Source organism: Salmo salar, chromosome 09 (genome assembly GCF_965601325.2).
Source record: "Salmo salar chromosome 09, fSalSal1, whole genome shotgun sequence".
Classification (NCBI taxonomy): domain Eukaryota; kingdom Metazoa; phylum Chordata; class Actinopteri; order Salmoniformes; family Salmonidae; genus Salmo; species Salmo salar.
Genome location: NC_138299.1, coordinates 161956064 through 161979549, shown reverse-complemented (window position 1 = coordinate 161979549; position 23486 = coordinate 161956064). Strand labels below are relative to the sequence as shown.

The 23486-nt window shown below is 44.4% G+C and overlaps 1 protein-coding gene across 1 annotated transcript in view; it reads right to left on the bottom strand.

Annotated features, from left to right (window-relative positions):
* Window positions 1–1553: 1553 nt before the first annotated feature.
* cdon (cell adhesion associated, oncogene regulated) overlaps window positions 1554–23486 on the bottom strand; it is a 136684-nt gene continuing 114751 nt past the window's right edge. The window contains exons 11-18 of the mRNA XM_082955561.1: window positions 23335–23486; window positions 20406–20587; window positions 19218–19460; window positions 16469–16485; window positions 16129–16261; window positions 15820–15899; window positions 3781–4076; window positions 1554–3011 (exon numbers count right to left, since the gene is read on the bottom strand). The exon at window positions 23335–23486 is cut by the window's right edge and continues 55 nt beyond it. Of these exons, the coding sequence (XP_082811687.1) occupies window positions 2842–3011; window positions 3781–4076; window positions 15820–15899; window positions 16129–16261; window positions 16469–16485; window positions 19218–19460; window positions 20406–20587; window positions 23335–23486 (1273 nt within the window). The 3' untranslated portion in view covers window positions 1554–2841. The remainder of the gene's footprint in view (window positions 3012–3780; window positions 4077–15819; window positions 15900–16128; window positions 16262–16468; window positions 16486–19217; window positions 19461–20405; window positions 20588–23334) is intronic.

Genomic DNA, 23486 nt, shown 5'->3' with positions numbered 1-23486 from the left:
ACACTCCTCACACCTGGTCATAACCTGGATATATGGAGGGAACACTCCTCACACCTGGTCATAACCTGGATATATGGAGGGAACACTCCTCACACCTGGTCATAACCTGGATATATGGAGGGAACACTCCTCACACCTGGTCATAACCTGGATATATGGAGGGAACACTCCTCACACCTGGTCATAACCTGGATATATGGAGGGAACACTCCTCACACCTGGTCATAACCTGGATATATGGAGGGAACAGTCCTCACACCTGGTCATAACCTGGATATATGGAGGGAACAGTCCTCACACCTGGTCATAACCTGGATATATGGAGGGAACACTCCTCACACCTGGTCATAACCTGGATATATGGAGGGAACAGTCCTCACACCTGGTCATAACCTGGATATATGGAGGGAACAGTCCTCACACCTGGTCATAACCTGGATATATGGAGGGAACACTCCTCACACCTGGTCATAACCTGTATATATGGAGGGAACACTCCTCAAACCTGGTCATAACCTGGATATATGGAGGGAACACTCCTCACACCTGGTCATAACCTGGATATATGGAGGGAACACTCCTCACACCTGGTCATAACCTGGATATATGGAGGGAACACTCCTCACACCTGGTCATAACCTGGATATATGGAGGGAACACTCCTCACACCTGGTCATAACCTGGATATATGGAGGGAACATTCCTCACACCTGGTCATAACCTGGATATATGGAGGGAACACTCTTCACACCTGTTCATAACCTGGATATATGGAGGGAACACTCCTCACACCTGGTCATAACCTGGATATATGGAGGGAACACTCCTCACACCTGGTCATAACCTGGATATATGGAGGGAACACTCCTCACACCTGGTCATAACCTGGATATATGGAGGGAACACTCCTCACACCTGGTCATAACCTGGATATATGGAGGGAACACTCCTCACACCTGGTCATAACCTGGATATATGGAGGGAACATTCCTCACACCTGGTCATAACCTGGATATATGGAGGGAACACTCCTCACACCTGGTCATAACCTGGATATATGGAGGGAACACTCCTCACACCTGGTCATAACCTGGATATATGGAGGGAACACTCCTCACACCTGGTCATAACCTGGATATATGGAGGGAACACTCCTCACACCTGGTCATAACCTGGATATATGGAGGGAACACTCTTCACACCTGTTCATAACCTGGATATATGGAGGGAACTCTCCTCACACCTGGTCATAACCTGGATATATGGAGGGAACACTCCTCACACCTGGATATATGGAGGGAACACTCCTCACACCTGGTCATAACCTGGATATATGGAGGGAACACTCCTCACACCTGGTCATAACCTGGAATAATTGTGAGATTCTATCAGATCCTTGCTGGCTGACACCCGTTGGTGTCGGAGGTGTAACTTTGTTAAATCCGTCGAATCCACGATCGGCTCCCAGCACTAAACCTAAAGCGAACGTTGCCATTGACACATTAAGAGATATCCCATGATGCACTGTTTACAAATTACAATCTACACCTCCATTAGGCCGATAAAACAAAATCCTCATCGTTCAGTTTAATGATTTTCAATGTGATCGTCATTATTTCTATACAGGCTACATTTACTCCTTCTGAACTTGCATTTTACATTTTAGTCATTTAGCAGACGCTCTTATCCAGAGCGGAAGGTGGGAAAGAAAATGACAGTAGAATATTTTACTCTTCAAATCTCTTCTCTTTATATTATTAGAAAACTTTACACATACAATGTCTAAACTCCACAACGCATGGCGGAACACAGAACGACAAATAAAACAAACAAAAAAAAATTAAGAATATTTCTCATCCAAAAAAGGCATAAATAATATAAAAGACAAACTTTTTTTTTGTTCTTAAAGGTTCAACGCAGCCGTTTTAAAAAAAAATAAAAAATCTCAATATCAAATTATTTCTGGGTAACAATGAAGTAACTTACTGTGATTGCATTCAATTAAAAATGTTCAAAAACAAAACAAAACAAAAATTGCTTCTTAGCAAAGAACAATTTTTTCAAGCAAGAGTTTTAGGTAGGACTGTCTGGGAGTGGTCTGAACGGGGAGGGGAAAACTGAACTCTAGCTGTTATTGGCCGAGAGGTTTGGAACTCTCGTACTTATTAGTCTAACTAATTTACCGCCTGGTGATGTCACCAGAAAGGCCGAAATGCCATCCCACCAAAAAACAGGCTGTAATTTCAGGCGGTCTTTTCAAACAGATCTTACAAGGGTTATTATCATCATTTTCATAATTTCACAGTACGAATCCAACCTCAGTGTTGAAATATTTATAAAACACAGGGGGGGGGGGGGGGGGAAATCACGTTTTTTGACTGCACTGGGCCTTTAAAACAGATATGAAATAATATTTTACTACTACAAAAAATAAATAAGTAATCTAAAGAGTTTTAGTTTTTTTTGTTTTGTTTCAGGAGTCCTCCCTCCCTCTCTTCGTCGGGTGGCTTGGAGTTTTCAGTTCTGAGTCTCCTCCTCCTCCTCCTCCACAGTCTTTCCATTCATCCCCACATTTGGGTGTCCTCTCTCTCTTTCTCCATCCATCACCCTCTCTCTCTCTCTCTTTCCCATGCCGTCCATTCCTCTGTCCCAGCTGTATTCCAGTCAGGTTTATGACCTTTTCACCGTGTCACGTATAGTCTCTGACCATGAACATTACTGGGTCCTCTTTTATCCCCCCCCAAAAAAAACCCATCTGTCTGTTCCTTCTTCTCTCTGGTTGTCCGCCTCTCCCTTGTCTCCTCTGTACCCCAGGCAGAGGGGCTGTGTGTGGGGCCGTGTTCAGACCTCCTGAGGGGTAGGCTGGATCAGGTCTGCCTGCAAGGCCAGAGTCAGGCTGTCTGTAGAGATCCAAACCGGTTTCTCCTTTAGGTCTAGGTGACACAGACCCAGGCTCTCCCAACACACTGCCACGGCCTCAGAGTCCATACACACCACAGGCTCATCATCAGCTACAGAGAAGAGAAAGGGTTAAAGTCACTAGCTTAACGACACATCACAGGTCACTCATCATCCACACACACACACACACACACACACACACACACACACACACACACACACACACAGACACAGACACAGACACACACACACACACACACACACACACACACACACACACACACTACACACACACACACACACACACACACTCATCATCCACACACACACACACACACACACACACACACACACACACACACACACACACACACACACACACACACACACACACACACTCATCATCCACACACACACACACACACACACACACACACACACACACACACACACACACACACACACACACACACACACACACTCATCATCCACACACACACACACACACACACACACACACACACACACACACACACAGACACAGACACACACACACACACACACACACACACACACACACACACACACACTACACATCCACACACACACACACACACACACACACACACACACACACACACACACACACACACACACACACACACTCATCATCCACACACACACACACACACACACACACACACACAGACACACACACACACACACACACACACACACACACACACACACACACACACACACACACACACACAGACACAGACACAGACACACACACACACACACACACACACACACACACACACACACACAGACACAGACACAGACACACACACACACACACACACACACACACCCCACCTGTGTAGTTGTCTCCAGGGCAGTGCTGGTGGTGGTGGTCCCCCAGAGTACAGCAGGAGGTCTGGGACTGAGATGAGTCCTCCTCCTCCTCCTCCTCCTCTGGGTCCTGGTCCCCGTGCTCCCCAGACTCTGTGTCTCTCTCCCCAGACAGGAGGCCCAGGCAGTGAGGAGAGACCTGTCCCAGAGGAACCATCTCCAGCCCTCCATCCTGCTGCTGGCACGATGCCATGCGCTGCATTAGGGGCAGAGAACCACCACCACCACTAGAGAATGTTCCGTTGGTCTTCATGTAACATCTGCCCTCCGAGAGACAGAGAGAGAGAGAGAGAGAGAGAGAGAGAGAGAGAGAGAGAGAGAGAGAGAGAGAGGGGGGGGGGAGACAGACAGAGAGAGGGGGGAGACAGAGAGAGAGAGACACAGAGACAGAGAGAGAGGCAGAGAGAGAGAGAGAGAGAGAGAGAGAGAGAGAGAGGGACAGAGAGAGGGGGGGAGACAGAGAGAGAGAGACACAGAGACAGAGAGACAGAGAGAAAGGGGGAGGAGGAGAGAGAGACAGAGAGAGAGAGAGAGACGAGAGAGAGACAGAGAGAGAGACAGAGAGACAGAGAGAGGGGGGAGGAGAGAGAGAGAGCGAGAGAGAGACAGAGAGAGAGACAGAGAGGGGGGGAGGAGGAGAGAGAGAGAGATGGAAACAACATGAGATATGTTTCTTTTCAGAATGGACAAACAGGGACATAATGCTGCAGAGTGCTGTTCTGTTGCCAACCTACCAGCTCTTAACGGTCGACCCCATCAGGACTTAGTAACACTGAGTGCGTCCCTAATGGACCATGGACCCAGGTAGAACCCTTTTGGTTCCAGGTAGAACCCTTTTGGTTCCAGGTAGAACCCTTTTAGGTTCGATGTAGAACCCTGGAATCAAAATGGGTTCTCCTATGGGGACAGCCGAAAAAAAACCTTTGGAACACTTTTTTTCTGAGATTGTATATTTAAGGGCATTACAGCCAGTCGGGCACGGGAATTCTCCTGTAAACACCCCTCCTAAAATACAGTAGAGACAGTAGCTACAGGAACATCTACCTCTACTGTAAACACTCCTCCTAAAATACAGTAGAGACAGTAGCTACAGGAACATCTACCTCTACTGTAAACACTCCTCCTAAAATACAGTAGAGACAGTAGCTACAGGAACATCTACCTCTACTGTAAACACTCCTCCTAAAATACAGTAGAGACAGTAGCTACAGGAACATCTACCTCTACTGTAAACACTCCTCCTAAAATACAGTAGAGACAGTAGCTACAGGAACATCTACCTCTACTGTAAACACTCCTCCTAAAATACAGTAGAGACAGTAGCTACAGGAACATCTACCTCTACTGTAAACACTCCTCCTAAAATACAGTAGAGACAGTAGCTACAGGAACATCTACATCTACTGTAAACACTCCTCCTAAAATACAGTAGAGACAGTAGCTACAGGAACATCTACCTCTACTGTAAACACTCCTCCTAAAATACAGTAGAGACAGTAGCTACAGGAACATCTACCTCTCCTGTAAACACTCCTCCTAAAATACAGTAGAGACAGTAGCTACAGGAACATCTACCTCTCCTGTAAACACTCCTCCTAAAATACAGTAGAGACAGTAGCTACAGGAACATCTACCTCTACTGTAAACACTCCTCCTAAAATACAGTAGAGACAGTAGCTACAGGAACATCTACCTCTACTGTAAACACTCCTCCTAAAATACAGTAGAGACAGTAGCTACAGGAACATCTACCTCTACTGTAAACACTCCTCCTAAAATACAGTAGAGACAGTAGCTACAGGAACATCTACATCTACTGTAAACACTCCTCCTAAAATACAGTAGAGACAGTAGCTACAGGAACATCTACCTCTACTGTAAACACTCCTCCTAAAATACAGTAGAGACAGTAGCTACAGGAACATCTACCTCTCCTGTAAACACTCCTCCTAAAATACAGTAGAGACAGTAGCTACAGGAACATCTACCTCTCCTGTAAACACTCCTCCTAAAATACAGTAGAGACAGTAGCTACAGGAACATCTACCTCTACTGTAAACACTCCTCCTAAAATACAGTAGAGACAGTAGCTACAGGAACATCTACCTCTACTGTAAACACTCCTCCTAAAATACAGTAGAGACAGTAGCTACAGGAACATCTACCTCTCCTGTAAACACTCCTCCTAAAATACAGTAGAGACAGTAGCTACAGGAACATCTACCTCTACTGTAAACACTCCTCCTAAAATACAGTAGAGACAGTAGCTACAGGAACATCTACCTCTACTGTAAACACTCCTCCTAAAATACAGTAGAGACAGTAGCTACAGGAACATCTACCTCTCCTGTAAACACTCCTCCTAAAATACAGTAGAGACAGTAGCTACAGGAACATCTACCTCTACTGTAAACACTCCTCCTAAAATACAGTAGAGACAGTAGCTACAGGAACATCTACCTCTACTGTAAACACTCCTCCTAAAATACAGTAGAGACAGTAGCTACAGGAACATCTACCTCTACTGTAAACACTCCTCCTAAAATACAGTAGAGACAGTAGCTACAGGAACATCTACCTCTACTGTAAACACTCCTCCTAAAATACAGTAGAGACAGTAGCTACAGGAACATCTACCTCTACTGTAAACACTCCTCCTAAAATACAGTAGAGACAGTAGCTACAGGAACATCTACCTCTACTGTAAACACTCCTCCTAAAATACAGTAGAGACAGTAGCTACAGGAACATCTACCTCTACTGTAAACACTCCTCCTAAAATACAGTAGAGACAGTAGCTACAGGAACATCTACCTCTACTGTAAACACTCCTCCTAAAATACAGTAGAGACAGTAGCTACAGGAACATCTACCTCTACTGTAAACACTCCTCCTAAAATACAGTAGAGACAGTAGCTACAGGAACATCTACCTCTACTGTAAACACTCCTCCTAAAATACAGTAGAGACAGTAGCTACAGGAACATCTACCTCTACTGTAAACACTCCTCCTAAAATACAGTAGAGACAGTAGCTACAGGAACATCTACCTCTACTGTAAACACTCCTCCTAAAATACAGTAGAGACAGTAGCTACAGGAACATCTACCTCTACTGTAAACACTCCTCCTAAAATACAGTAGAGACAGTAGCTACAGGAACATCTACCTCTACTGTAAACACTCCTCCTAAAATACAGTAGAGACAGTAGCTACAGGAACATCTACCTCTACTGTAAACACTCCTCCTAAAATACAGTAGAGACAGTAGCTACAGGAACATCTACCTCTACTGTAAACACTCCTCCTAAAATACAGTAGAGACAGTAGCTACAGGAACATCTACATCTACTGTAAACACTCCTCCTAAAATACAGTAGAGACAGTAGCTACAGGAACATCTACCTCTACTGTAAACACTCCTCCTAAAATACAGTAGAGACAGTAGCTACAGGAACATCTACCTCTCCTGTAAACACTCCTCCTAAAATACAGTAGAGACAGTAGCTACAGGAACATCTACCTCTCCTGTAAACACTCCTCCTAAAATACAGTAGAGACAGTAGCTACAGGAACATCTACCTCTACTGTAAACACTCCTCCTAAAATACAGTAGAGACAGTAGCTACAGGAACATCTACCTCTACTGTAAACACTCCTCCTAAAATACAGTAGAGACAGTAGCTACAGGAACATCTACCTCTACTGTAAACACTCCTCCTAAAATACAGTAGAGACAGTAGCTACAGGAACATCTACATCTACTGTAAACACTCCTCCTAAAATACAGTAGAGACAGTAGCTACAGGAACATCTACCTCTACTGTAAACACTCCTCCTAAAATACAGTAGAGACAGTAGCTACAGGAACATCTACCTCTCCTGTAAACACTCCTCCTAAAATACAGTAGAGACAGTAGCTACAGGAACATCTACCTCTCCTGTAAACACTCCTCCTAAAATACAGTAGAGACAGTAGCTACAGGAACATCTACCTCTACTGTAAACACTCCTCCTAAAATACAGTAGAGACAGTAGCTACAGGAACATCTACCTCTACTGTAAACACTCCTCCTAAAATACAGTAGAGACAGTAGCTACAGGAACATCTACCTCTCCTGTAAACACTCCTCCTAAAATACAGTAGAGACAGTAGCTACAGGAACATCTACCTCTACTGTAAACACTCCTCCTAAAATACAGTAGAGACAGTAGCTACAGGAACATCTACCTCTACTGTAAACACTCCTCCTAAAATACAGTAGAGACAGTAGCTACAGGAACATCTACCTCTCCTGTAAACACTCCTCCTAAAATACAGTAGAGACAGTAGCTACAGGAACATCTACCTCTACTGTAAACACTCCTCCTAAAATACAGTAGAGACAGTAGCTACAGGAACATCTACCTCTACTGTAAACACTCCTCCTAAAATACAGTAGAGACACTAGCTACAGGAACATCTACCTCTACTGTAAACACTCCTCCTAAAATACAGTAGAGACAGTAGCTACAGGAACATCTACCTCTACTGTAAACACTCCTCCTAAAATACAGTAGAGACAGTAGCTACAGGAACATCTACCTCTACTGTAAACACTCCTCCTAAAATACAGTAGAGACAGTAGCTACAGGAACATCTACCTCTACTGTAAACACTCCTCCTAAAATACAGTAGAGACAGTAGCTACAGGAACATCTACCTCTACTGTAAACACTCCTCCTAATCGTACTGTTTTACGTTGGGTTTTGCTCAGATGATAAGACTTCACACAAACACGCCTTTCTCTCTCTCGCTCTCTCTCTCTTCCTGCCCCTTCCCCCCTTCCCTCTCTCTCCTTCCCTCTCTCCCCTTCCCCCTCTCTCCTTCTCCTTCCCCCTCTCCCTCTCTCTGGGTTTCCTCATAATTCCTCCAGTGGCCTTTACTCGAGTGTGGGATAGCTGTGATCACAGGGAAGCAGCAGAGCAGAGGTAAATAAACAACACAGTGCTCATTAACTCTGCTGGCTGGCTGTTACTGGCTGACTGGCTGGCTGTTACTGGCTGGCTGGCTGGTTGGCTGACTGGTTGGATGACTGGCTGGCTGTTACTGGCTGACTGGTTGGATGACTGGTTGGATGACTGGCTGGCTGTTACTAGCTGGCTGTTACTGGCTGGCTGGTTGGCTGACTGGTTGGATGACTGGCTGGCTGTTACTGGCTGACTGGTTGGATGACTGGCTGGCTGTTACTGGCTGGCTGTTACTAGCTGGCTGGTTGGCTGACTGGCTGTTACTGGCTGACTGGTTGGCTGGGTGGCTGGCTGGCTGTTACTGGCTGACTGGTTGGATGACTGGCTGGCTGTTACTGGCTGGCTGTTACTGGCTGGCTGGTTGGCTGACTGGCTGTTACTGGCTGACTGGTTGGCTGGGTGGCTGGCTGGCTGTTACTGGCTGACTGGTTGGCTGACTGGCTGGCTGTTACTGCTGGCTAGCTGGTTGGCTGGGAAGCTGTCTGTTGCTGGCTGGCTGCTATTGGCTGGCTGGATGGATGGCTGTTACTGTCTGGCTGGGTGTTACTGGGTGGCTGGCTGACTGTTACTGGCTGACTGGGTGGCTGGCTGGCTGTTACTGTCTGGCTGGGTGTTACTGTCTGGCTGGGTGTTACTGGGTGGCTGGCTGACTGTTACTGGCTGGCTGACTGGCTGGCTGGCTTCTACTGGCTGGCTGACTGTTACTGGCTGGTGGCTGACTGGCTGTTACTGGCTGGCTGTTACTGGCTGGCTGATACTGGCTGGCTGGCTGACTGGGTGGCTGGCTGTTACTGGCTGACTGGCTGGCTGACTGTTACTGGCTGGCTGTTACTGGCTGGTAGGCTGGGTGGTTGTTAATGGCTGGCTGTTACTGGCTGGCTGGCTGACTGGGTGGCTGGCTGTTACTGGCTGATTGGCTGGCTGACTGTTTCTGGCTGGCTGGCTGACTGGGTGGGTGGCTGGCTGTTACTGGCTGGCAGGCTGGGTGGTTGTTAATGGCTGGCTGTTACTGGCTGGCTGGCTGACTGGTTGGCTGGCTGTTTTTTTGGGGGGGGGTAGATAAACTTTAATATAGCAGGCAGATTGTAGCCTCCATCAATGTAATTGTCTGCATCACTTCCAATCCCCCATATAGTTTTTTGCAAATATGTATACATTTACAGTGCCTTGCAAAAGTATTCACCCACCTTGGCATTTTTCCTATTTTGTTGCATTATAACCTGTAATTGAAATTGATTTTTATTTGTATTTCATGTAATTGACATACACAAAATAGTCCAAATTGGTGAAGTGAAATGAAATAAATAACTTGCTAAAAAAATTATGAAAAGTGGTGCGTGCATATGTATTCACCCCCTTTGCTATGAAGCCCCTAAATAAGATCTGGTGAAACCAATTACCTTCAGAAGTCACATAATTAGTTAAATAAAGTCCACCTGTGTGCAATCTAAGTGTCACATGATCTCAGTATATATACATCGGTTCTGAAAGGCCCCAGAGTCTGCAACACCCCTAAGCAAGCAGCACCATGAAGACCAAGGAGCTCTCCAAACAGGTCAGGGACAAAGTTGTGGAGAAGTACAGATCAGGGTTGGGTTATAAAAAAATATCAGAAATTTTGAACATCCCACGGAGCACCATTAAATCCATTATTAAAAATATGGAAAGAATATGGCGCCACAACAAACCTGCCAAGAGAGGGCCGCCCACCAAAACTCACAGAGCAGGCAAGGAGGGCATTAATCAGAGTGGCAACAAAGAGACCAAAGATAACCCTGAAGGAGCTGCAAAGCTCCACAGCGGAGATTGGAGTATCTGTCCATAGGACCACTCTAAGCCGTACACTCCACAGAGCTGGGCTTTATGGGAGAGCGGCCAGAAAAAAGACATTGGTTCAAGAAAAAAATAAGCAAACACGCTTTGTGTTTGCCAAAAGGCATGTGGGAAACTCCCCAAACATATGGAAGATGGTACTCTGGTCAGATGAGACTAAAATTGAGCTTTTTGGCCATCAAGGAAAACACTATGGCTGGCGCAAACCCAACACCTCTCATCACCCTGAGAACACCATCCATTTCATCGGCAGGGACTGAGAAACTGGTCAGAATTGAAGGAATGATGGATGGCGTTAATTAAATACAGGGAAATTATTGAGGGAAAACTGTTTCAGTCTTCCAGAGACTTGACAATGGCCCTAAGCATACTGCTAAAGCAACACTCAAGTGGTTTAAGGGGAATCATTTAAATGTCTTGGAATGGCCTATTCTCAATCCAATTGAGAATCTGCGGTACGACTTGCTGTACACCAGCGGAACCCATCCAACCCATCCAAGATGGAACCCATCTTCAAAGTGGTAGGCATGTTGTGTAAATCAAATTATACAACCCCCCCCCCCCCCCCAAAAAAATATATATTTTAATTCCAGGTTGTAAGGCAACAAAATAGGAAAAATCGCAAGGGGGGTGAATACTTTCGCAAGCCACTGTATATATACATATTGTTTTTAAATATATATTTCCTTTATTACCCTCTAACCCTACCAACCCCTCCCTAGTTAGAGTCAACTAGTGAACAACAACGCTTAGGCCTGTATTTCCAGCTTATATATACTATATACATTTTATGGGCACAGTCTATTTTACAATAGTTCTATTTTGTTAGTTTTTAATCCTGTCCTTCCTCTACCCTCAACATCTCCCATCAATTTCTTTCACAAAAGTTATGAACCTATGTACAGTGAGGGAAAAAAAGTATTTGATCCCCTGCTGATTTTGTATGTTTGCCCACTGACAAAGTAATGATCAGTCTATAATTTTAATAGTTTATTTGAACAGTGAGAGACAGAATAACAACAAAAAATCCAGAAAAACGCATGTCAGAAATGTTATAAAATGATTTGCATTTTAATGAGGGAAATAAGTATTTGACCCCCTCTCAATCAGAAAGATTTATGGCTCCCAGGTGTCTTTTATACAGGTAACGAACTGAGATACAGGTAACGAGCTGAGATTAGGAGCACACTCTTAAAGGGAGTGTCTTAAAGGGAGTGCTCCTAATCTCAGCTTGTTACCTGTATAAAAGACACCTGTCCACAGAAGCAATCAATCAATCAGATTCCAAACTCTCCACCATGGCGAAGACCAAAGAGCTCTCCAAGGATGTCAGGGACAAGATTGTAGACCTACACAAGGCTGGAATGGACTACAAGACCATCACCAAGCAGCTTGGTGAGAAGGTGACAACAGTTGGTGGGATTATTTGCAAATGGAAGAAACACAAAATAACTGTCAGTCTCCCTCGGCCTGGGGCTCCATGCAAGATCTCACCTCGTGGAGTTATTTCTGTTAGTTGCATGTGTGACATAACTCCACCAGTCCTATTTATTATATAATTTACAAAGATTAAACATTTTTCAAAAATGTATGTTTTTTTTACTCTACTAGTGTATTTGAGTTTTTTTCTGGTGGATTAAATTGAAATTGCAACCAACTTTCTATGGCTTGTTTTAAAAATAGCGATATTTGAGAGATTATTTCCTTTTCAAATAACTGAAAGTGAGAGGTTGTAATCTGAATAAAGGGGACAAGGCCGTTCTTGAACATGGGGTGAGACATTCTTATTAATTTACTAGAGAACCAGTTTGGATTTAAGTATAACTTTTGTATGACTGTGACTAAAATAGTTAATCAGGGTGATTTTGTTCCACAAATTGACAGGTATTTTCCTTTCCATGGTAGCAAGATCTTGTCTATTTTTGCTAACTTTCTATTCAAATGTATTGTAATGAGATCCTTTCTTTCTTTCAGTATATGAATACTGAGTATGTCCACTTTATCACCAGACCATTTTAATGGTAAACTACACGGTAATGTAAAAGTTGAATTGTTTTGTGATCTAATACGTAATATAGTACATTTATCATAATTTGGTTTTCATCCAGAGAGGTTAGAAAAAGTATCTGGATCATCGATGAGGCCGTGGAGGGATTCAAATTGTGGATTTATAGGAAAAGGCCCTTGATTTTATTGGTGGATCTGATTTTAATAGCTAACTTTTTGATGGCCATAATAAATAGATATGCCGATAGGGAACAACCTTGTTTTACTCCTCTTGACAGTTTAAAACTTTCTGAGAAGTAGCCATTATTTACCATTTTACACATAGGGTTACTATACACATAACCTATTGTATATAAAATTGTTTCAAATTTAAATATTACAGGAATTTATATATAAATTCCAGTCGTACTTTATCAAAAGCCTTTTCAAAGTCAGCTATGAACTCAACTGGGTCACTGGATTTTTCTTCAATAAGTTCCTCCATTTCTTTTTGTTTTTTCCTCTAACTTCTATTTCCTTTGTTAATATGGACACTTTTTTACCTAAATTGCTTTTGTTTTAGAGCTGAGTGCTGAATTGCATGGCCTCTGAAGGCACATTTAAAAGTGTCCCATACAATAAGGGGATCTGCTGTACCTATGGTATGTAGGAAAAATTCAGTTATAAATGATTCTGTCCTGGTTTAAAAAAAAAGTTATCGTACAATAGGCTTTGATTAAATTCCCAATGTCATCACCCTCGTGGAAATTCAGTAAGAGTAATGTATGTGTCAGTTATGTGATGGTCCGACCGCATTCTGTCCCCATCAACACTTTTTAAACTTTTGCTGCCAGTGAGAATTATTTAAGAAAGTAATCAAGACGACTAGCTGGATTGAGCCTCCACCATGTATACCTCACTAGGTCAGGATATTAAACCTCCTCCATGTATACCTCACTAGGTCAGGATATTAAACCTCCTCCATGTATATCTCACTAGGTCAGGGTATTAAACCTCCTCCATGTATATCTCACTAGGTCAGGATATTAAACCTCCTCCATGTATATCTCACTAGGTCAGGATATTAAACCTCCTCCATGTATATCTCACTAGGTCAGGATATTAAACCTCCTCCATGTATATCTCACTAGGTCAGGATATTAAACCTCCTCCATGTATATCTCACTAGGTCAGGGTATTAAACCTCCACCATGTATATCTCACTAGGTCAGGATATTAAATCTCCTCCATGTATATCTCACTAGGTCAGGATATTAAACCTCCACCATGTATATCTCACTAGGTCAGGATATTAAACCTCCTCCATGTATATCTCACTAGGTCAGGATATTAAATCTCCTCCATGTATATCTCACTAGGTCAGGATATTAAACCTCCTCCATGTATATCTCACTAGGTCAGGATATTAAACCTCCTCCATGTATATCTCACTAGGTCAGGATATTAAACCTCCTCCATGTATATCTCACTAGGTCAGGATATTAAACCTCCTCCATGTATATCTCACTAGGTCTGGATATTAAACCTCCTCCATGTATATCTCACTAGGTCAGGGTATTAAACCTCCACCATGTATATCTCACTAGGTCAGGATATTAAATCTCCTCCATGTATATCTCACTAGGTCAGGATATTAAACCTCCTCCATGTATATCTCACTAGGTCAGGATATTAAACCTCCACCATGTATATCTCACTAGGTCAGGATATTAAACCTCCTCCATGTATATCTCACTAGGTCAGGATATTAAACCTCCTCCATGTATATCTCACTAGGTCAGGATATTAAACCTCCTCCATGTATATCTCACTAGGTCAGGATATTAAGGGTTTTTCTTTATTTTTAATATTTTATACATTATAGAATAATAGTGAAGACATCAAAACTATGAAAAAACACTTCTGGAATCATGTAGTAACCAGAAAAAGTGTTAAACAAAAGAAAATATATTTATATTTGAGATTCTTCAAAGTAGCCACCCTTTGCCTTGATGACAGGTTTGCACACTCTTGGCATTCTCTCAACCAGCTTCATGAGGTAGTCACCTGGAATGCATTTCAATTAACAGGTGTTAAAAGTTAATTTGTGTAATTTCTTTCCTTCTTAATGCGTTTGAGCCAATCAGTTGTGTTGTGGCAAGGTAGGGGTGGTATACAGAAGATAGCCCTATTTGGTAAAAGAACAGCTCAAATAAGCAAAGAGAAACGACAGTCCATCTTTACTTTAAGACATGAAGGTCAGTCAATCCGGAAAATGTCAAGAACTTTAAAAGTTTATTCAAGTGCCGTTGAAACACCATCAAACACTATAATGAAACTAGCTCTCATGAGGACCACCACAGGAAAGGAAGACCCAGAGTTACCTCTGCTGCCGAGGATAAGTTCATTAGAGTTAACTGCACCTCAGACACATCTCAACATCAACTGTTCAGAGGAAACTGCGTGAATCAGGCCTTCATGGTCGAATTGATGCAAAGAAACCACTACTAAAGGACACCAATAAGAAGAAGAGACTTGCTTGGGCCAAGAAACACGAGCGATGGACATTAGACCGGTGGAAATCTGTCCTTTGGTCTGATGAGTCTAAATGTTTGATTTTTGGTTCTCACTGCCGTGTCTTTGTGAGACGCAGAGTAGGTAAACGGATGATCTCTGCATGTGTGGTTCCAACTATGAAGCATGGAGGAGGAGGTGTGGGGGTGCTTTGCTGGTGAAAATAGTGAAAATAGTTGAAATAAAGAAAACCCTTGAATGAGTAGGTATTTCCAAACTTTTGACCATGTGTGGGGGAGGTAGGGGAATGGGAGAGGGGAGGGGAAGAGAGGAGAAGAGGGAGGGAATGGGAGGAAGAGGAGAGGAGAGGAGAAGAGAGGAGAAGAGAAGAGAGGAGAGGAGAGGAGAGGAGAAGAGAGGAGAAGAGAGGAGAGGAGAGGAGAGGAGAGGAGAGGAGAGGAGAAGAGAAGAGAAGAGAAGAGAAGAGAAGAGAGAGAGAAGAGAGGAGAGGAGAGGAGAGGAGAGGAGAGGAGAGGAGAGGAGAGGAGAGGAGAGGAGAGGAGAGGGAAATGTACTGTACGTAGAGTGTGAATATGTAACAGACTGAAGCACCAGCTAAACAAATAATAACCTAAGAATCTCTGGTCGGTTCTCTCGTTACCTGTTGTTGTTGCAGAAGTTCTGGCAACTCATACAGTCAGACGGGTCAGTCTGGGGCAAGGCTGTGTACACACCTTCACCCTGGAACACACAGAGACAAGAGAGACATGTTGTTCTAACCGTTCTCAATATGGACCTGTCTGTCTGTCTGTCTGTCTGTCTGTCTGTCTGTCTGTCTGTCTGTCTGTCTGTCTGTCTGTCTGTCTGTCTGTCTGTCTGTCTGTCTGTCTGTCTGTCTGTGTGTGACTGTGTATACGTGAGAGAGAGTGCTACCTGTGTGTGTGTGTGTCTGTGTGTCTGCATAACTCACATTGTGGTGGTGGAGAGGGACAGAGTGCTCATACTCCATGGTGCTGTGTGGTAAGGAGGCGTCGTGGCTGTGTGCTGGGTATCCCAGCCCAGCAGAACCATTATGCAGCGCCAGACCGTTAGGCAGGACTTGCCTAGTTAAATAAAGGTAAAATAGGTAGGTAAAATACAATAAATAGAGGAGACCTAAGACAACAATGGGAACATAGTCAGTCTTCTCTTGAGAGCCAGGTCTGCCTTTCTCTACAGCAAGGCTACGCTCACTGAGTCTGTACATAGTCAAAGCTTTTCACTTCATTTTGTGTCAGTCCCAGTAGGTCAGGTATTCTGCCACTGTGTACTCTCTGTTGAGGGCTTTCTCCCATGAGGAAGCACACCAGTTGCTTTACTCCAGACAACCTCTTTATATGACAGCTGACTGTTAGTTCTGGCCCTGCTCCAGCATTAGCCCCCATCCCCCATCCCCATACACACACACCCTAGTGCCCTGTAATCAGAGAAGGGACAACTGTCTGTTCCAGGGAAATGCAACGTTTCATTTCTAGTAACTGAGGCCTACAACTGAATGCTGAGAATGTGTAGCGTTAGACTACAGGATTACTAAAACTAGCTGTGTGTATAAGCGCAGTATATGAAGTTAATCCTGTGTAATGGAAGTCTTCTGACTAGCTTGGAAAGACGGTACCGTGCAGTATCGAAGAGCCCTCACCGCTGCTCTATCATCCTATTTTTCCAACTTAATTGAGGAGAATAAGAACAATCCAAATGTGTTTTTGATACTGTCGCAAAGCTAACTAAAAAGCAGCCTTCCCCAAGAGAGGATGGCTTTCACTTCAGCAGTGATAAATTTATGAACTTCTTTGAGGAAAAGATCATGATCATTAGAAAGCAAATTACAGACTCCTCTTTAAATCTGGGTATTCCTCCAAAGCTCCATTGTCCTGAGTCTACACAACTCTGCCAGGACCTAGGATCAAGGGAGATACTAAAGTGTTTTAGTACTATATCTCTTGACACATTGATGAAAATAATCATGGCCTCTAAACCCTCAAGCTGCATACTGGACCCTATTCCAACTAAACTACTGAAAGAGCTGCTTCCTGTGCTTGGCCCTCCTATGTTGAACATAATAAACGGCTCTCTATCCACCGGATGTGTACCAAACTCACTAAAAGTGGCAGTAATAAAGCCTCTCTTAGAAAAAGCCAAACCTTGACCCAGAAAATATAAAAAGCTATCGGCCAATATCGAATCTCTCATTCCTCTCAACATTTTTTTTTAAAAGCTGTTGAAGGACCTCTCTTTTGACAAACATATCAAGACTGTTTCAAGGACAGCTTTTTCCATCTACGTAACATTGCAAAAATCAAACTTTCTGTCCAAAAATGATGCAGAAAAATTAATCCATGCTTTTGTCACTTCTAGGTTGGACTACTGCAATGCTCTACTTTCCGGCTATCCGGATAAAGCACTAACCAAACTTCAGTTAGTGCTAAACACGGCTGCTAGAATCCTGACTAGAACCATTTTTTTAAAATCATATTATTCCAGTGCTAGCCTCTCTACAATGGCTTCCTGTTAAGGCAAGGGCTGATTTCAAGGTTTACTGCTAACCTACAAAGCATTACATGGGCTTGCTCCTACCTATCTTTCTGTTTTGGTCCTGCCGTACATACCTACACGTACGCTACAGTCACAAGACGCAGGCCTCCTTACTGTCCCTAGAATTTCTAAGCAAACGGCTGGAGGTAGGGCTTTCTCCTATAGAGCTCCATTTTTATGGAATGGTCTGCCTACCAATGTGAGAGACGCAGACTCAGTCTCAACCTTTAAGTCTTTACTGAAGACTTATCTCTTCAGTAGGTCCTATGATTAAGTATAGTCTGGCCCAGGAGTGTGAAGGTGAACGGAAAGGGTGGAGCAACGAACCGCCCTTGCTGTCTCTGCCTTGCCGGTTCCCCTCTTTCCACTGGGATTCTCTGCCTCTACCCCTATTACAGGGGCTGAGTCACTGGCCTACTGGTGTTCTTCCATGCCGTCCCTGGGAGGGGTGCATCACTTGAGTGGGTTGAGTCACTGACGTGATCTTCCTGTCTGGGTTGGCGCCCCCCCCTTCGGTTGTGCCGTGGCAGAGATCTTTGTTGGCTATACTCGGCCTTGTCTCAGGATGGTAAGTTGGTGGTTGAAGATATCCCTCTAGTGGTGTGGGGGCTGTGCTTTGGCAAAGTGGGTGGGGTTATATCCTGCCTGTTTGGCCTTGTCCGGGGGTATCATCGGATGGGGCCACAGTGTCTCCTGACCCCTCCTGTCTCAGCCTCCAGTAATTATGCTGCAATAGGGTCATTCTGTTATATCTGGAGTATTTCTCCTGTCTTATCCGGTGTCCTGTGTGAATTTAAGTATGCTCTCTCTAATTCTCTCTCTCTCCATCACTCTCTTTCTCTCTTTCTTTCTTTCTCTCGGAGGACCTGAGCCATAGGACCATGCCTCAGGACTACCTGGCCTGATGACTCCTTGCTGTCCCCAGTCCACCTGGCCGTGCTGCTGCTCCAGTTTCAACTGTTCTGCCTGCGGCTATGGAACCCTGACCTGTTCACCGGACGTGCTACCTGTCCCAGACCTGCTGTTTTCGACTGTGTAATACCTGAGTACATGGTTACTAAGATAAACTACTATATATATATATACACACACAACTTGTCCCGCCCCCTCTCCTCCCCCCTCTCTTCCTCCCCCTCCCCCCTTTACCTCTCCTTCCTCCCTCCCTCCCACCCTCTCCTTCCCTCTCTTCCCCCCTCCCCCCTTTACCTCTCCTTCCTCCCTCCCTCCCACCCTCTCCTTCCCTCTCTTCCCCCCTCCCCCCTTCCCTCCCTCCCTCCTACCCTCTCCTCCCCTCTCTTCCTCCCCCTCCCCCCTTTACCTCTCCTTCCTCCCTCCCTCCCTCTCTCGGACCGTACTCAGATTTCAGTTCAGGGCCATTAGCACTCAGACATTTATTAAAAACACATTTCACACACACACACAAACACAGACAGGCACACACACACACACACACCACACACACAAACACAGACAGGCACACACACACACACATACACACACACACACACACACACACACACACACACACACACACACACACACACACACACACACACACACACACACACACACACACACACACACACACACACACACACACACACACATACACACAGTAAACTCACCTTCAACCACGTCCCGTTTGTAATCACTGTCGTTGTCACTGTCAGTAGGTCTGTAGTAGATATAGAACCCTTGGATGGGTGTGTTGTTGTTACTAGAAGGGGTGTACTGGAGGAACAGAATCAGAGTTAGATCACAGCATCTCAGCATTCATAACAACTGCCTGGTTGACAATGTAAACATTGAAGAGTAAAAACTCCTCTAGAAAAAGGGAAGGGGTGAACCCTCACACTAACCGACCCGTTCATCAATATGACTGTTCTAATAGTTCTAATCGTCTTCTCTCAGAACACAACAGAGTTCTAATCGTCTTCTCAGAACACAACAAGAGTTCTATTCGTCTTCTCAGAACACAACAAGAGTTCTAATCGTCTTCTCAGAACACAACAAGAGTTCTAATCGTCTTCTCAGAACACAACAGAGTTCTATTCGTCTTCTCAGAATACAACAAGAGTTCTATTCGCCTTCTCAGAACACAACAGAGTTCTATTCGTCTTCTCAGAACACAACAGAGTTCTAATCATCTTCTCAGAACACAACAGAGTTCTAATCGTCTTCTCAGAACACAACAGAGTTCTATTCGTCTTTTCAGAACACAGAGTTCTAATCGTCTTCTCAGAACACAACAGAGTTCTATTCGTCTTCTCAGAACACAACAGAGTTCTAATCGTCTTCTCAGAACACAACAGAGTTCTAATCGTCTTCTCAGAACACAACAGAGTTCTAATCATCTTCTCAGAACACAACAGAGTTCTATTCGTCTTCTCAGAACACAACAGAGTTCTAATCGTCTTCTCAGAACACAACAGAGTTCTATTCGCCTTCTCAGAACACAACAGAGTTCTAATCATCTTCTCAGCCCAACAGGACCATTACAGGCCTGATTCAATCTCCTCTCTCAGCCCCATGCAACACACACACACACACACACACACACACACACACACACACACACACACACACACACACACACACACACACACACACACACACACACACACACACACACACACACACACACACTCTCTCTGGGTGGTGGAATGCAGTACTGACTGTCCAGCGTAGCATGATCTGAGTGTCGCTGACGGCATCTGTAGAGGAGATGTGTGGTCCGGCCACCGGGCGGTCCGAGAAGCGTGGGCTCGCTGCTGACACCTGGTACGGCCTAGAGGTGGCGCTGTGGGGACTGTCACCATTCTGGTTCATAGCTAGAACACGGAATTTATAGGTGGAGCCTGCAGACAGAGGAGCACATGGAAGGAATGAAACAACATGGAGAGTACCCTAAACCTAACCCCTAACCCTAATCCTAACCCTAATCCTAACCCCTAACCCTAATCCCTAACCCTAACCCTAACCCTAATCCTAACACCTAACCCTAAACCTAACCCCTAACCCTAATCCTAACCCCTAACCCTAACCCCTAACCCTAACCCTAATCCTAACACCTAACCCTAATCCTAACACCTAACCCTAACCCTAACCCCAACCCCTAACCCTAACCCTAATCCCTAACCCCTAACCCTAACCCCTAATCCTAACCCCTAATCCTAACCCCTAACCCTAACCCTAATCCTAACCCTAACCCCTAACCCTAACCCTAACCCCTAATCCTAACCCGGACAGGAGGCAAACAGCCGCCACACATCTCTGAAGAGAGCCTGTACACTCAGAAATAAGGGGACGGTATTGTTTCCAAATACAACATACACATCATGTACCTTCACAGGTACACATCATGTACCTTCACAGGTACACATCATGTACCTTCACAGGTACACATCATGTGCCTTCACAGGTACACATCATGATGTCACATGGTCTGTCCTTTTCGGGTACATGTGCAGATAAATAATGATTCATTTTTGGACTCCATGCTTGAATATAAAGGTACAATCAATCATCACACTCTCACTCTCAAAAAAAGGGTCCACAATTTGAAGGTACACTTCTCTTTCCCAGAGTACAAACCTTCTGCTTCCCAGGGTACAAACCTTCTGCTTCCCAGGGTACAAACCTTCTGCTTCCCAGGGTACAAACCTTCTGCTTCCCAGGGTACAAACCTTCTGCTTCCCAGGGTACAAACCTTCTGCTTCCCAGGGTACAAACCTTCTGCTTCCCAGAGTACAAACCTTCTGCTTCCCAGGGTACAAACCTTCTGCTTCCCAGGGTACAAACCTTCTGCTTCCCAGGGTACAAACCTTCTGCTTCCCAGGGTACAAACCTTCTGCTTCCCAGGGTACAAACCTTCTGCTTCCCAGAGTACAAACCTTCTGCTTCCCAGGGTACAAACCTTCTGCTTCCCAGAGTACAAACCTTCTGCTTCCCAGAGTACAAACCTTCTGCTTCCCAGGGTACAAACCTTCTGCTTCCCAGGGTACAAACCTTCTGCTTCCCAGGGTACAAACCTTCTGCTTCCCAGGGTACAAACCTTCTGCTTCCCAGGGTACAAACCTTCTGCTTCCCAGGGTACAAACCTTCTGCTTCCCAGGGTACAAACCATCTGCTTCCCAGGGTACAAACGTATTTTGTGTACCCTCAATACCCACCATAACGTACAATGATACATTTTTTTGCCACCTAAAAGATGTAACGTCTTTTTTTCAGGGGTGGAACCCTAAAATGCCAAAGTTGTACCGTAATCATCATCACCATCATCTTATTTCCCAGCATGCTCGACTGCAGGCAGATGTTTTAAGATTGTTTTAATATCTCTGCTTATGTCTTGATTGATTACATTGATTGATTGATTAATTAATCTTATACTACAGAAAAATAAAATAACATTTTTTCTCAACTAAACCAATCAGTTCGTTTTTTTATTTTTAATGTTTTATTTTGCACCGTTACTGAAATGGTTGTTCTAATTGAAATGGGTTCGGTCGTCGCCTCCCTAAGTAATTAACACTGAGAGTCATTCTGAATGCAGTTTCTGTGTGAATACAAATTCCACCTGCTGGATATCCTAACTCTGGGCTGGATTCCAACAGGAATTCAACATCACTTTGCGAGCCAGCATAATGTGACTTGCAGGTACAGCAGTGTAGCACAATTCTGATAACATTTACCAAAACGTTCCATGTTTTCCAGAAATCCCGGTTGGAATATTCCTGGAAACGAGAGGAAATAAGCAGGAAATTCTGCTTATCCTGGGGGGGGGGATTTTACAGGAATTTTTGTAAGCCTGCTTGATGTGTCGCATAAACCATGTGTTTCAGGACACTGTATTAGCGTAAAACTAGCCCTCAAAATAAGGCTTCATAAGTATTGCCATAAAGAGTTTGATGTGAATGATAATATACACCTAGGAAGTCCACAGGACTGAAAATGAACAAATTCAACCATCATGTTTCTGTCACTAACAAACACAGTCATTGGTGGTACCTCTACAATTCACTGGAAAAGGGCAAGGCACACTGGGAAATTATATAAATGTATTATGTTGAAGGCTTAGTGGGGGGGGGGGGGGGGGAGCGAGTCTTTTAGATAGTTATTTTTGACCACCTGTGATTGTTGTACCAGTTGAAGTGGTCTATGGTAGAGGTACATGCTTTTGTACCTGTGGAGAAAGATCCTATCTGAGGTATGAACCCAATTACAATAATGTACCTCACAGGAGGTTGGTACAACAATCACAGGTGGCCAAAAATAACTATCTGAAAGACTCGCCCCCGACCAACCTCCTCACAGGATGGGGAAAATGAGGAGGACGGGCTCGTGGAATCTGTAGAATGGTATCTAATGCAATACATTAAACACCAAACACATCCATGTGGTCGATGCCGTTCCCTTCGCTCCGTTCCGGCCATTATTATGAGCCGTCCTCCCCTCACCAGCCTCCTGTGACGTGCCGATAACTAAAAGTAGAAAGGAGGCCCTTACAGGGCACCACTCCACTCTAGTGACAAGCAGTTGTACTCCTTTAGGAACAAACCTAAACCTTTAATTCTGAGAGCGCATGTCTGAGTTTTGTGTGTCTCACCAGGTTCCAGACTGCGTACTTCCACGGACAGTTTGAGAGGAGAGATGTTGTCGGCGGCAACGACCCACTCGGCGCTGCGGCCCTGGCGACGATACTCCACACGGAACGCTGTGATTGGAGAGCCTCCGTTAGCCCGCGGGATCCACGTCACG